Source organism: Periophthalmus magnuspinnatus, chromosome 11 (assembly GCF_009829125.3).
Source record: "Periophthalmus magnuspinnatus isolate fPerMag1 chromosome 11, fPerMag1.2.pri, whole genome shotgun sequence".
NCBI classification, from domain to species: domain Eukaryota; kingdom Metazoa; phylum Chordata; class Actinopteri; order Gobiiformes; family Gobiidae; genus Periophthalmus; species Periophthalmus magnuspinnatus.
In genome coordinates this window covers 18,295,567-18,311,634 of record NC_047136.2, presented here as the reverse complement: position 1 = coordinate 18,311,634, position 16,068 = coordinate 18,295,567, and the positions used below count along the sequence as shown (strand labels likewise).

The 16,068-nt window shown below is 43.0% G+C and overlaps 1 protein-coding gene across 3 annotated transcripts in view; it reads right to left on the bottom strand.

Annotated features, from left to right (window-relative positions):
- Positions 1-16,068, bottom strand: part of phf14 (PHD finger protein 14) — a 105,908-nt gene that overhangs the window by 71,638 nt on the left and 18,202 nt on the right. For 2 of the 3 annotated variants that reach the window (XM_055225394.1, XM_055225395.1), the window contains exons 6-12: positions 14,757-14,916; positions 12,262-12,373; positions 8,671-8,808; positions 5,991-6,137; positions 5,051-5,345; positions 2,271-2,377; positions 149-244 (exon numbers count right to left, since the gene is read on the bottom strand). In XM_055225394.1, the coding sequence (XP_055081369.1) occupies positions 149-244; positions 2,271-2,377; positions 5,051-5,345; positions 5,991-6,137; positions 8,671-8,808; positions 12,262-12,373; positions 14,757-14,916 (1,055 nt within the window). The remainder of the gene's footprint in view (positions 1-148; positions 245-2,270; positions 2,378-5,050; positions 5,346-5,990; positions 6,138-8,670; positions 8,809-12,261; positions 12,374-14,756; positions 14,917-16,068) is intronic. The other variant, XM_033975211.2, reaches the window with a different exon arrangement.

The window sequence follows — 16,068 nt, the reverse complement described above, 5'->3', positions numbered from 1 at the left end:
CACAATTAATGCAGTGGTATTGTCCACTATACCAAAGACTGATTTTTTTACAGTGGTTGTGTCCTTCAGCAAGACACTTTAAAGACCTTGGTGTGTACATACGGGCACTAAGGTTGACAGTTGAGATGTGGTTCAGTGGTTGTGATACCTGTCCCAGGATGCCTCCCATTAGAGTCCACATGGTCTGGCCTTCACCGCGCAGCTCTCCGTTCACATTCAGCAAATCTTCCAGAGATTCACAAAGCTGACAACACAAGCAGTCAAAACAGTCAACAGTCAAAATCATTTTGCATAATGAAATACAGCATGATCACTATAAAGCTGGCTTAATATCCTTTTTCAATATTCATCGTTTATAAAACCTTCAGTTTCCTTCTCTCCACCTGTTTAACATTCCACACTGCAAAAATGCAATAATGACAAGAATTCAGAAGAGCAATCTTGATTTGAGCAGTTACATAAATTGATTGTTGTGCAGAATATTAAATTGGTTTCAAGACATGTTTAACTGGTTTCATGATAACGTAGTTTGGAAACAGAAAGTAAATACCTATCACATTGGTAAATAAACTTTAAGGCCTGTACCAGATTAAATTTTATTTTTGTCAAGATAAATGGTCTTTACGTCTCGTGCTATATGGTGACAGCTGCTAAATAAGACAGTAAAATATGATTTATTCATTTTACGTAGCATTTTCCCAGGAAATAAGTAATATAGAAGATACTGACAGGGTCACCTTTTTTTTTGTCAAATCAGGCATATCGTTGCTAAGAATCATGGAAAACCTGACACTATCCCAGACACTTGATCCTCTGCCTAGTATTTGCTTTTTGTCACTCTTGAAAATGGACCATGACAGAGAATAGAAAACTAAAGGGAAACAACTGCATGACACTATCCCAGACTGTTGTTTCTGTCTCGGTGCAATATCTCAGTGACAGAAAGGACAAAGTGGGCAGGGCTAAAAGTTCAGACTACAACCGTTTGTAAAGTATTGTTTCTGACTCGTGGTTTGAAATCAGGTATAAGCCCTTTAAACAATAAGTAATGTAAACAGATCAATAGTTTACTTACAAGTCAGGACCAGCACTAGCTCTTTTGGTGGCTCTGGGCAAGATTTCTGATGGCACCCCCCCACCCCCACCCACAGTAATAAATAATCTAAAGGGTATTTTTCAGCCAAGACCTTTATGGACATTAGTCCATGAATTAGGTGCCTTGAATCAAATTCTGCATTGATTTTGTAGAGTTTGGGGACTCCCTAGAAAATGTTCGAACAAAAGAATTTTCCTGGAATTTAATTTAAATTAGGTTAAATCAACAAATCAGTTTTTTACAGCAGTTAACAGTCTTATCATTCTGATTGCAGGCTCCTTCTCTCAAAGACTCAAAGGGGGTCATTAGTTATTATAGGAACACATGTGGCACAGTTGGGGCACAGTCTGGTAACTTTAACTCTGTGTTGTTTCTCTTAATTTTGTTTCTCTTCATGTTGCTTGTCTTCATGCTGACAGATGGAGCAGCAGCCTCCTCTCTCAGGTCACTCTGTTAAGAGGCGCCCAGAGCACCATAGACATTGCTACTGTTTTACTAGAAGACACAGTGAGGCTATGTGTCAGGAGGTGTGAGGGCTGGTTTAGAAATTACAAAAAGGTCTTCTTTTAAGGTGCAAATGCAGATTTTTTTGGTTTATTTATTTGGAAACAGTACACCATCTTAAACTGTTTCAAAGCTGCACTGTGTAACATTTCTGGTGGAGGATCTACCCTCTGCTTGTCTTCATGGAGATGCTACTGCTTTGCCTGGAATGTTCCAAAATATGGCATTTTACTTATCCAATTCCAAGCAGAGTTACAGTCAGATCAGTGGAGAGGTAATCAAATGCACAGTACGAGTGGATGATTTTCATGGTATTTTGGGAAATAATGACACCAATAATGACATACGTGCTTAGATACATTTAATGCCATATTGGTAGTTTTCAGATTATAGAATGCGATGCCATAATCCCAGATGGGGAGCACGAGCTCGACTTTCCTATTGATAACTTTGTCATGATAAAATCACAAAAACATGTCCATGAAGACAAGAAGGTGGCAGAGAAGTAACATAGTCCACCTTTAAGCAGCTAAATCCTAAAATGTTGTCAGACCGAAAATAATACATCAAGTTCTGCAGCTTTGGGGTTTCCTAGATTATGTGAGTATGTTAAATTAGATGACCTGACAATAGTGAACGTATTCATGCCGTGAAGGCATTGTGTTCTGACCTTGTTGTACTCCACATGCAGTTTTTCCTGCTCACTCTCCAGCTTGTCTTTTAGGTTCTTCTGCTCCGAGATGTTGTCCTGGATCTGGATCATTCGCATGTTCCGCTCTGAATATCAATGGGAACAAAAATCAATATTGCCATCCCAATCTGTGTACAGGAAAACAGCACGAGACAGAGGAGACTGATGGCAGATAGTCCTGTGCTGGGCTAATGGAGTCTGTGCTCAAGGTTACATCCACATCTGCAGCCACAATCTACTCAATGTCGCTTTTATTTTGTCAACATTTTACCAGCAGGATAAACCAACCTTTTAAACTAATGAATTAGAAGTTTGAAATTCTAGATTTAAGTTTATCAAAGACATATTTTGGGAATCAAAGACATACTTTTGCTTAAAAACTTTTCTGACAGTTATTCTACACTTCTAAAGGAAATACTTGAATGAAAACATTTATTCAATATTTAAAGTTCAACATTTAGAGCAGACACATTTTAGATTTATTTTTGTTTGGGTATAAACTGTGACTTGTGACTATTTACTGAACCTCAGCTTGCGCTCATCTCAGCTTTTCTGTCTGAATCTCAAATATAATCATTAAATCTTGGAGCCTTTTCTCTTGTAAAAAAGTAAAGTTCAATGTTTGTGACAAAAATCAGACCACTGTGCACTGTCTGCATCTGCAGTTTAGGATGATAGTGGATTGACTGTATGTTGGCAGTCTACCCTGCTTCGTCATCTGAAAAATTCAAGGCATTGTAAATACTTTCAATGTGCCAAAGTTTGTGAGAACTAGGAATAAGTTAGAGCTATTAAACTGTGTATATGGTGTTTTAATAGCATCTTTTGTCCGTAGTCATTTCTTGGGTAATTTTAGTGTAAACTAGGTAAAAATGCCTAAATCTAAGTGTGCGCTGCCTTCAGTGGCCTTTGCAATTTCCAGTAGTTGGTGACATCACACATGCCCTTATTACACCCAGGTGTGTCTGATTACAAACACCTGGCTGCAGGGGCAGAGTTTGACTGTGGATAGTGTTGGATTAATCACATTGTTCTTATACATTCTCCCTGTAATTTCTAAAGTTGCAGAGAAATGGGTGGCCAAACAAGTGAATTCGTTTCTGAACATTTGCAGCACACTCTTACATCCAATGCAGTTTGGATTTCGAAATAATCACTCCACAGAATCTGCAAATTGTCTTTTTATTGAAAAAGTGAAAGGCCTTCTTGACAACAGTAATTGTGTAGGTGCTGTTTTTTTTAGATCTCAAGGCGGCCTTTGACACAGTCAATCACAAAATTCTTATGTCCAAATTAACTAATTTTAACTTTTTACAAACAACCTTGAAATGGTTTGAATCATATTTATGTAATAGAAAACAGTGTGTCTCACTTTCTGGAATTAAATCGCCATTCCTTTTGTGTCCAGCAGGGGTCCCCCAAGGCAGTATTCTGGGCCCTATTTTATTTAGTATGTACATTAATGATTTACCAAATGTGTGTTTCAATGTCAATGTCCAATTATATGCAGATGATGCTGTGATTTTTACCCACGCTAAAACTACTCAAGAAGTTTCTCAAATTCTGACAACAGCCATGACTCATGTCCAAAACTGGATCCAAGGTTCTTGCTTGCAATTTAACATAAAGAAAACTGTATGTATGATGTTTACCAAAAAAACAAACGAATTGCAGTGCTCCAGTGTTTTTTTGGATGGAGCAGAACTAGATCTTGTCAAAGAATTCAAGTATTTAGGTTTGACTTTGGATCCGACTTTGACATTCAAGAAACACATAAAACAAATGACAAACACAATCAATTTTAATGTGCGAAATTTTAGACATGTAAGGCCTTTTATGACACAGCACTCAGCTAAACTTTTTTTACATTCAATGATTTTTTCTCATTTTGAATATTGCATAACCACCTGGTCACTTGCTGCCGGCACAACACAAAAAACAATCGAATCCCTCTTTAAAAAAGCCATAAAAATCTTTGACAAAAAATCTAGCTCCTTTCACCATTGTATTGTTTTAGAAAAATATAACTGGTTGAGTTTTGATAATTTTATACAGTTTAAAAATGCTTGTTTTATATTTAAAGTTCTACATGGACTTGCTCCTCCTCCGCTGAAAGACTTTCTCAAATTAAAGACTGTGACTGGGATGGGAACCAGTGCCACATCTCGAGGAGATTGTGATGTACCACACAGATGCACTAAATTTGGACAAACCGTGCTCATATTTGGAATAGTCTTCCTCTGACAATAAAATAATGTTCATCTTTGTCCACATTCAAACTGCACCTTAAACTGTGGCTGAAGGAAAACCAGGTCTGTGACCACTTTTAGCTGCTTTTATTGTATTTTTTGTAATGTCTATGTTGTATTTGTTGTCTGTGTACCTGCCTAGGGACAACAGATGGAAATTTGTATTTTTTGCTATAATCTGGCATATTTACACTGTGTTTACAGATGTTCATTAATATGCGCTGTCCCTTTCAAATAAATAAATAAATAAATAAATAAATAAAATACCTCCAGACCCCACCCCTCGCTTTTCTCATATCTTCTTTACACCTCCAGACACTACACCATTTAGTAACTCTATTTGATTGTCATTGTGGGCAGAGTTTAGCTGTTTAGTCCCACTTTAATAACTGTCCCCAATTTTTTAACTTTTCAAACAAGGTCACTAGATCATCCCACAAGAATTTCAACTGTTTTCTCCTTTAAGTCGAAACATATATGTATAAAACATGTATACAAGTTCTTGCTCACCCAGGTAGTAGTTGACAAAGTCGGCTGTGAGTGCAGGCTGCTTGTGCTTCCTGCGCCCGTCCATGCTGGCGTTGGCATCAGATGTGTCCACGGGGAAAATGTCCGTGCTGATGCCCATCAGTTCAGCCTTCCTCATCAGTTTTCGGATGGCCGATGCACTGGAGGTCAGAGGTCGCGGGAGCTTCTCTCGGGGCACCCAGGCCTGCGGTCTTGTATTGCGGGATAGTTCTGCTTTGGCCCGGTACTGCTGAAGACGCGTCATGATCCGGGCCTGGACATTGGACATTGAAAGAGCCTTGTGAGAGTTAGGGTTGTACTGTACTGAGTTACATAGGTGTTACTTAAATGTGCAGTAAGTATGTTTTGGCACATGCTTGTCTCCATGGAGAAGTCACATGGAGATGTCAGCTTTGCCTGAAATTTTCCTGTTCTGGCATTAAAACTTATCTGTATAGATGGAGACAAGCAGGTGATGCTACAAGACATTGTTATATTTGTATATTTTGTGAAACATTCCAGGTAAAGCAATAACTCAATGGAGATGGAAGTTATATTGTGCATCTTTAACCATTACTTGGCAAAAATAAAATTAAAATAAAAGTGGCAACATTATGTCAAGGAAACAAAAATGTAATAATTATCGTTTTCCTGATGTGGTTAATATAACAATACTCTAGTGCCAAGGTAAAGTTATATTAAATGTAGACAATTATGTCTTTTTAGGAAACTGCCATAAGGTTTATTCATATTATTTTTTTATTACTTTATTTAACCAGTATTCATTGACCCAAGATTAATAATGAGTTAATGTGGTTATTTGGAAGGAATATATATTTCTGTTTTCACTTGAAAGCAATTACTTATGAAAGTTTAATACATTTGTTTATGGTCCTTAAACAAAACAAAGTAAATTATCAAAATCTTGTGTCTGTGTACTCACTTGTGCTTCAGGGGTGAGCTGTTTCTCCCTCTCTTGCAGAGACACTTTACAGTAGGACTGTAAAGCCAGATAATTCTTCCTCTTCCACTTTCTGTCAAAGCGATCTGCGTGTTGTTTACAATATGCAAAAAATGGATCGGCAATATCCTGCAAAAACAACATGAAAGCAACCATTAGGGATTAATTGGTATTGGTATTAGCAGGTAAGTGAAATAGATACTTTATAGACCCTTAGGCCTGTCACAATGATTGCGACATCGACTTATTGTTCAATATTTGAAAGAAGGAGCAATATCAATATTTATCACGTGTACTTCCTCTTTGCTCTAGCTGTAGCGGGTTGAATTAATAACGTCTTTGACTCATTACAGATACAAATTAACTACAAGTGCTTCAGTCTGCTATTTATGTATTTCAGCACATACATTTTAACAATATTGTACATTTAGAATAGTTGTTTAGGGGATGTTTAATGGTTATTGTGTCAGTGATATAAATTAGTTTCAATATTATCAGAGGTCACTGTAATAATAATAATAATAATGCACTGGATTTATATAGCGCTTTTTGGACACTCCCAGACGATTTACAGTGCATTATTCATTGACGCCAAACTCGGAAGTAGCTCCCCTGACGCAGAATGACGGCTGTCAATCTGCGCCATCAGCCCTTCCAACTACCATCAACACACACACACACACCGCTTTCATACCAGGATGAAGTGCCTTGCCTAAGAACACAACAACAGTTTTGCCACTGGCGTCCCACCATGGCACCTGATATTCCCAGCGGGCTGTATACTTCTGTTTACAGAATGGGACAATCTGAGGTGGAGGTCAGGGATGAGGAGGCCAAAGCATTGCTGAATTTAAACTAGAACTATTTGTTTAGTGTTGTGTAAATGCACTGATGACTCTGCTCATACTGTTTCAGACCTGGGACGTCACCAACAGCCTTAAAATGAGAGACATTGTGTTTGAGTCTAAAAGACTTCTGTAGTCTCTATCCTGTGTCCTTATTTCAGGCTTGGAGTTCAACCACCAAAATGTTGAATCTACACTTGTCTTGTTTTGATGTAAGTGTCTATCAGTGTTGTGTAACTTTCCACAGAAATCACAGACTTATGGGCCTGGCTCATTCTCACAGCTTTAGCTTGTCCAAGATGCAGCATACACCCCATGAGCTTTCTCTTTGGGAAATGATTCTGGAGCTAATGACTAAAGTCTTTGAGTTTGTGGCAGCCCTCTCCCTCCTTGTCCCTGTGCAGCATGCCCTCCAGCCAGCTGAGCGCTCCTGCTGAGAACCTGGAGCCCCTCTCTCGGTCTGAGGACCTGGAGACTCTCTCTCGGTCTGAGGACCCGGACACTCTCTCTCGGTCTGAGGACCCGGAGACGGTCTCCCGGTCAATGATGATTGAGGACCTGGAGACTCTCTCTCGGTCTGAGGACCCGGAGACGGTCTCCCGGTCAATGATGACTGAGGACCTGGAGACTCTCTCTCGGTCGGAGGACCCGGAGGCTCTCTCGGTCTGAGGACCCGGAGACTCTCTCTCGGTCTGAGGACCCGGAGACTCTCTCTCGGTCTGAGGACCCGGAGACTCTCGCTCGGTCTGAGGACCCGGAGACTCTCTCTCGGTCTGAGGACCCGGAGACTCTCTCTCGGTCTGAGGACCACACCGGAGAAGGAGACTCAGTGGACATTAGACTTTAAACGTCCGTCTGTCTGCCAAAGGCTCCATTTTTCAACAATTTCTCAGATTTATATACTTCTAATAGAATGAGACTTTTATCATTTTATTTTCCTTGTTAAATTGCAATAAATTGTACTTTAGATTAGTGTAGGTTGCAGGGATATAAATCGCAACATACTGGAGACTGCTTCCTCAAATAACTGTTAAACTGTAAATCTTGTTCTTTGTACTTTCTACAAATATGTAGAGACCTTTGTGTACTCTGATCTGCCTCTCCCTAGTACGACATTCAATGAGCCCAGGTTTAGAGAGATACCAAGTAAACCAAGTGAACTGGAAGGTGTGGTGGGTTAAAAGGTGGTCCTAAAATATTTCACAGATTCAAATAAGAGCTGATTTGGAAGAGAAAGATCAGACTGTCTGGGTAAGCCTAAGCATATCACTATTTTAAGTGAGAGGAGATGCATAGGAGCCCTTAGAAAATGTTCAGCTAAGGGGGGTCTGGGCCCCTGTTGATACTTCAAAGAGTAAATGAGTCTTGACCTAAGAGGAAAACAAACCAGTGGAGTTTATATGTACATGAGGGTGACGCACGTTTCTTCAAGACCACAACTATGACAAAACACAGGAAACGCATCAATACTATTAAAAGTAGTACTATAAAAAAGTCATAATTATAGCAATTACACATTTTTGACACACTCATGAGGGTAACAAAAAGTAAAAAAAAAACATTTACCTCACATTCACTATTTATATGAAAAATTTGGTTTACAAACATGTATAACTTTGTTTGATCAGAACTGATGTGGAGTAGCTGATTTAAGCAAAAAAAGTGGATTTTTTAATGAAGTATTTTCTAAACGATCACAAGGGCTACTATACTCCTATACTAGATATGGCTTTGAGACAGGCTCAAAAAAACATTGAGATTTAACTGTCCATTATTGAATTAAACTATCTAAAGCGTCATGACTTGAGTGATGGTACCTCCTCTGCTGCGGCCTCTGACAGCAGGCCCTCCCTCTGAGCACAGGTCACGTGGAAGTAGGAGCGGCACATGCCTGCATCACAGCTGATGCAGACTCCGGTGCGGGCGAAGCGCGCATCCTCACAGAAACTGCACTCCTGAGGGACAGACGGACGCGTCACACACAGGCAAGACACTAAGCAGCTAATGTCACCAGTCACTTCAGCTGAAAGTGACAGGTTTTCCTGTCTTTCTAATTATTACACATGGATTGGTGGGATATTACCTGTGACAAATATTTATCATAGTTTTACATCAATTGAGAGTTTGTGGAAAAAAGTTGAGAAAAGTACACAAGTATAGGAAGTAGTAGTGAGTTCTAAACAGAATCTCTCTGCCTATGTCATCCACACTGAAAAGTCCATCCAAAAATGCAGGGAAAATTTACATGCCAGGAACTTTCTGACAGCTTGAATCTTCATTAAACAAACTAAAGATCCATCCATCCATCCATTTTCTTCCGCTTATCCGGGGCCGGGTCGCGGGGGCAGCAGTCTAAGCAGGGACTCCCAGACTTCCCTCACCCCGGACACGTCCTCCAGCTCCTCCGGTGGGACCCCAAGGCGTTCCCAGGCCAGCCGAGAGACATAGTCCCTCCAGCGTGTCCTGGGTGTTCCCCGGGGCCTCCTCCCGGTGGGACATGCCCAGACCACCTCCCTAGGGAGGCGTCCAGGAGGCATCCTGAGCAGATGCCCGAGACACCTCAACTGGTTCCTCTCAATGTGTAGGAGCAGCGGCTCGACTCCGAGCTCCTCCCGTGTGACTGAGCTCCTCACCCTATCCCTAAGGGTGCGGCCACTCTGCGGAGGAAGCCCATTTCAGCCGCTTGTATCCGCGACCTTGTCCTTTCGGTCATTACCCAGAGCTCATGACCATAGGTGAGGGTAGGAACATAGATTGACCGGTAAATCGAGAGCTTCGCCTTTGGGCTCAGCTCCTTCTTCACCACAACGGACCGATACAGCGACCGCATCACTGCAGACGCTGCACCGATCCGCCTGTCAATCTCCCGCTCCATCCTTCCCTCACTCGTGAACAAGACCCCGAGATACTTGAACTCCTCCACTTGGGGCAGAGACTCACCACCCACCCGGAGAGAGCAAACCACCTTTTTCCGGTCGAGAACCATGGCCTCGGATTTGGAGGAGCTGATTCTCATCCCAGCCGCTTCACACTCGGCTGCAAACCGCCCCAGCAAACAGCAGAGATGAAATCCTGTGGTTCCCAAACCAGACCCCCTCCGGCCCCTGGCTGCGCCTAGAAATTCTGTCCATAAATATAATGAACAGAACCGGTGACAAAGGGCAGCCCTGGCGGATTCCAACATCCACCGGGAACAGGTCTGACTTACTGCCGGCAATGCGAACACAGCTTCTGCTCCGGTCATACAGGGACCGGACAGCCCTTAGCAAAGAGCCCCCCCTTCTTATACAGAGGGACCACCACCCCGGTCTGCCATTCCACAGGTACTGTCCCCAACCGCCACGCGATGTTGCAGAAACATGTCAGCCAAGACAGCCCCACAACATCCAGAGACTTGAGGTACTCAGGACGGATCTCGTCCACCCCCGGAGCCTTGCCACCGAGGAGCTTGCCAACCACCTCAGTGACTTCAGCCAGGGTGATGGACGAGTCCGCCTCCGGGTCCCCAGTTTCTGCTTCCTCCTCGGAAGATGTGACAGTAGGATTGAGGAGATCCTCAAAGTATTCCTTCCACCGCCGGACAACATCCCCAGTCGAGGTCAGCAGCTCTCCTCCAGTCCTCCTCCATGGCCTCCCCGAACTCCTCCCAACCCTGAGTTTTTGCCTCTGTGACTGCCCAAGCCGCGGCACGCTTGGCCCGCCGGTACTCATCAGCTGCCTCAGGAGTCCCACGAGCCAACAAGGCTCGATAGGACTCCTTCTTCAGCTTGACGGCATCCCTTACTTCCGGTGTCCACCACCGGGTTCGGGGATTGCCGCCGCGACAAGCACCACAGACCTTACGACCACAGCTACGAGCAGCCGCATCGACAATAGAGGTGGAGAACATGGCCCACTCGGAGTCCATGTCTCCAACCTCTCCCGGGATCAGGGAGAAGCTCTCCCGGAGGTGGGAGTTGAAGACCCCCCTGACAGAGGACTCCGCCAGACGTTCCCAGCAGACCCTCACAATGCGCTTGGGCCTGCCAGGTCTGTCCGGCTTGCTCCTCCACCAGCAAATCCAACTCACCACCAGGTGGTGATCAGTTGACAGCTCAGCCTCTCTCTTCACCCGAGTGTCCAAGACACGCGGTCGGAGGTCAGATGACACGACAACAAAGTCGATCAACCGACCTCCGACCTAGAGTGTCCTGGTGCCACGTGCACCGATGGACACCCTTGTGCTCGAACATGGTGTTTGTTATGGACAAACTGTGACTAGCACAGAAGTCCAATAACAAAACACCCCTCGGGTTCAGATCGGGGAGGCCGTTCCTCCCAATCACGCCCCTCCAAGTGTCACTGTCGTTACCCACATGGGCGTTGAAGTCCCCCAGGAGAACAACGGAGTCCCCGGCTGGTGCACTGTCTAATACCCCTCCCAGGGACTCCAAGAAGGCCGGGTACTCCGCACTGCTGCTTGGCCCGTAGGCCGACACAACAGTGAGAGACCTGTCCCCGACCCGAAGGCGCAGGGACGCGACCCTCTCGTTCACCGGAGTGAACCCCAATACGCAGCGGCTGAGCTGTGGGGCAATGAGCAAGCCCACACCAGCTCGCCGCCGCTCCCTGCGGGCAACGCCAGAGAAATGGAGAGTCCAACCCCTCTCAAGAAGTTGGGTTCCAGAGCCCAAGCTGTGCGTGGAGGTGAGGCCGACTATATCTAGCCGGTAATGCTTAACCTCCCGCACAAGCTCAGGCTCCTTCCCCCTCAGCGAGGTGACATTCCATGTCCCCAGAGCTAGTCTCCATGTCCGGAGATCCGATCGTCGAGGTCCCCGCCTTCGACTGCCGCCCAGATCTCTCCGCACCCGCCCCTCATGGCTCCTCTCGCAGGTGGTGAGTCCACGGGAGGACGGCCCCATGTCGTTCCTTCGGGCTGTGGGGAAAGGCCCGGCCACCAGGCGCTCGCTGCCGAGCACCCACCCCAGGCCTGGCTCCAGGGTGGGGCCCCGGTAACGCCAGTCCGGGCGACGTAGCTTGCATTGTTGTTTGTCTCTTCATGGGGGGCTTCTGAATCGCTCTTAGTCAGACCCGTTTGCCATGGCATGAAGCCCCCGACAACATAGCTCCCAGGATCATTCGGGTGCTCAAACCCCTCCACCACGTTAAGGTGGCGGTTCGGGGAGGGGCAAACTAAAGATGCTTTCATTTATTTTTATTAGTGTAATTATAACTATTGTGTAAGTTGGGCGAGCTTTGGCACTTGTATACATTATTTTTGCCAAGTAATAGTTACAGATTTATGTGTCATATCTGCTGCTTGAGTCCAACCAGGAAGTAAAATATTAAAATATAAAAAATGTGAAACTAGAAAAAAAAAGAAAAGAAAATTGTCAAGATTTGTAGTAAAATCTTAAACAACTCACCTTAGCGCCATACTTGGAATAGTTCATCTCTGTAAGGGTTACTGGTCGGAGTTTATCAATGTCTCCAAAAGCCACTCCAGGGACATAAAGAGCACACACCACATGTACCCACCTGCCAACATTTGACATTTAAATTATATGAGTACTTCAGAATTTCAGAATTGCTTTTTCAGAATCAAAATGACAAAGCAGTTACAATGGCAATATAGGGTCAACAGGAATGTTGGATTTGTGAATTAAATGAACTCAATAAAGCAGATTACATCAGCAGTTGTGGTTATGCCTGGTTTAAATGTGAGGAATTATGCCAGACAATAAGAAAGTTAATGTGATAAAATTTTCTCTCAAAACGTCTCTCCGACACCAAAAGAAATGGATTGATAGATTCGTGTAGCCCCAGCCTGGCTACTGTTGAGTGTGACACAATTTCAAATGCGTACTTTGGGGAAGAGAATCCGAAGTCCAATATAAAGATATCCATCTCTAGCAAGCAAGCGCTCCACAGTTTAATTTGCTGTGTTTTTCATGCTCTAGTGAAGTAGTAAATTTGGGTGCAGCTCGCCTGAGAAGCACTATCAGCGATAACGTGGCTGAAGTCTCCACGCTTCACATAACACACTCTTTTCTCTCCCTCTTTTTCTTCCTCTATCTCTGCTCTTCCCTCCATCCCTCTGCTGCTCGCTCTCTCTCCTCCTTAATCCCACTTCCTTTTCTCTCCGCCGCTGAATAAATGGAGTGTTTAGATAGCCTTTGGCTGTCTGCAGCATTTCTACCAGCTAAGGTCATTAGGTGTTATTTGTTTCTGAGCATGTTCCACTGTGTGCCTCGTGTAAATGGCAGCTGTCCAGAGCGGTTATATTCAAGTAGCAAAATAGTGCAAATGTATTGCTTTGGTCCAGTCTAAAAAGTTTTGGACACAAAGCGGATTCCTCTTATAACTACCTATACTTAACATTGCCCTCTCGTCTCTCCTCATCAAATCCTATCTCACTCCCTCCAACCAGTCCTGTCGTTTGTCATTATGTTATTACGTTAAAGTGGGGCTAAACACATAAACTCCACCCAAAAGGACTAAAGAAGAGTGAGGAAGGAAGGATGGGGCAGGGTATGGAGGTATAAGAAAAAGTGTGATTGGTCTAACAGGTATCCACACTTTAAAATCCGCCCCTGTAGCCAGGTGTTAGTCAAAAACACCTGGCTGTAATCGGGACTTTTGTGGTCTCACAAACTACTGGAAATTGCAGAGGAAACAAGGATTTTGGCATTTTTTGACAAGCTTTTTTTTTTTTATCTAATTTGCACTGTTGCCAAAAATTGACTAGGAACCATAGACAATGCTTTTATCATTATTTGACATATTTTCACCAGTTGTTCATAAATAGTTATGAGAACAAATAAATAAATACAATTTTTTGAACAATTTCAATTTGTTTTTATAGAAGTATTAGACATTTTTTTGTTAATTGGAGGAACACAGAGTTGGCATTCTAGAGACAAAAATTCTCATCTTCTTTATGATTAGGATTTTTGCACTCTTTAGAAATCTAATATAATTGAATGATTTAAAAACTGTTCTCCAATGAGAACAAAAAAATCTTTTGGAACTACATCTTTGGAAGATGTAGCTCCAAAAAGCAGTGCTACAATGACAGCAAAAATATTACATAAAGTAAATAAAACATGTTAAGGCCCAAATTGTGAACTGAACTGCACAATTTATGGATTACAAATCTCTCTTATGGACCCAAACTTGTGTCTCAACTCATATTGTGAAAATGTTGTTTAAATTATAGAGTAAAAGTGCAACATAGGATTAAAAACTACTATTTTTGTTTTACCATTTTTTATGCATTACCTATCAATAATTGGAAAAGGGAAAAGGACACAGCCATTCAGAACAAGAGTGATGCTTCGCTAAATCATTTTGTACTGTTTGAAGTCTAAATTGTGTGATCAAGTACTCTCTGTATTCTCAATTAGGAATCTTTCGATATGGATTTTTTGAGCCAATACTGTCTTGCTGTTGTGACCAATAACCACTATGTACAGATATCGCCATTAAGATAGATTAAGTTATAGTGAACCTTGCAAATTAACTTACAGCTTTTGTAGAAAAAGATGTATTTATCTGGGATATAAATACATATTTTCACTCATTTAGTCTTCTCAAAAAGACAAATCTGTTGCTCTGAGGACAATTGGGAATCACATATGGGCACACAGAAACAATCGGTGTCAAATATCTGCAACATTTTCAATATCAGACCAATACTGATGTCACCAATAACTGAACGGAATAAGTATTTTAGTACATGTATTCAGTTACTTCTCAACACTGTGTCTTGTCCCACCCCTAATGCTTAACAGGTGAAGATGCATGATGGGAAAGTCCAGAGAGAGAATCCTTCCAGGCACATTTTGAACCAATTCCCCACTTCAACACTTAGTAGTAGTAGTAATGTAGCCTCAGTAGTGCTTGAGTGTTTTGTGCCCACCTCCCTGCGTCAGTCTCCTTGAAGATACCATCCTGGTTGGGGCAGAGCTCACAGCTGGGCCGGACCCCGTTCTTGCAGGCGTCGCAGAACCAGGGCTCAGTGGAGTTTTCGGAGGCGGAGCTCATGATGGAATCGCTCTCCCCGTCCACGCCGTAGCAGCCTGGGGAAACGGAGGAGGGGAAAAGAGTGTCAGTGGTGTAGCTATGCCAATTACACTGTTCATTAAAGATAACATCAGTCATCCCATTTTCTGTGTCAGTGGCTTTCATGAAGGGCAGTGGTGAAACATGGAGGTTTGGTAGTACAGATACAGGGCAGTGTGCCGTCTGGTTCCACTACATGCTGAAACTGTAACCCTGAGGTAGAGCATGGCTTGTTTCTAACCTCTCACATTTAGACATTTACAAAGACCATTCTGGATACAAACCTAATGAACTGTAATGTTTGTCTTACATTGAACACATTTCACACCTAATCAGACAACATGATTGTGTTTTATATCCAATGGTCTAGAATCTACATCAGAAGAACTAGTGTCCACAAGACCACAATATTTTATGTTGAAAATTATAATCTATTGTCCACAGTTAGTCAATGAGTAAAGTACCTATACAAACACAATATCATTTCTAATAATATTCCCATAAAGCAATTCTGGCCTAGCTTAGAAACACAATTTTGAACCCCAAAAGTATTCCCAGGTAAGGTACTAGTTAATTCATAATTAAAAACAACAAGAATGAACAGCAATACAAAAAAATAATACCATAAACACCACAAAACAATACAATGAGTACAAGGCCTCTTCATCCCTTTAGGCTGATGTTGGATTAGAGACACCACAACACACCAACTCAGAAACAGTATTGTGACAGAGGAGCGCAGCACAAATTGAACATTTGCTGGAAAACTATACCCCCAGAGAAGCAAAAGCATTTGAATGTTGTCCTCTTAATTTTCTGAGGTTGCCTAAACAATTACTTGGCTGATGTGGTTTCTATGGCAGCTATTACACCAGGCAGACGTGCTCTTCACTACCAATGAGGGCAGCAATCAGCTCTGAGCCTCGGCTGGGAGATAACACTCTAACTCCTAATTCAGTGCGCCAGCCCGGGGCCGTTCTGAGCAGTGGGGAAGACTCACAAATGAAAAGGCAGGCACTCTGCATGCGTGTCAGCGCACACACACAGCCACAGCAAACACACGGCCAGACGGGCTTGTTTATTCAGCTCTGCACTTGATTTGGTGGAGCCATGTCCTCTCTGATTGAGAAAGCGTTTGCTGCGTGTCATGAGGAATTTCTAATTTTGAA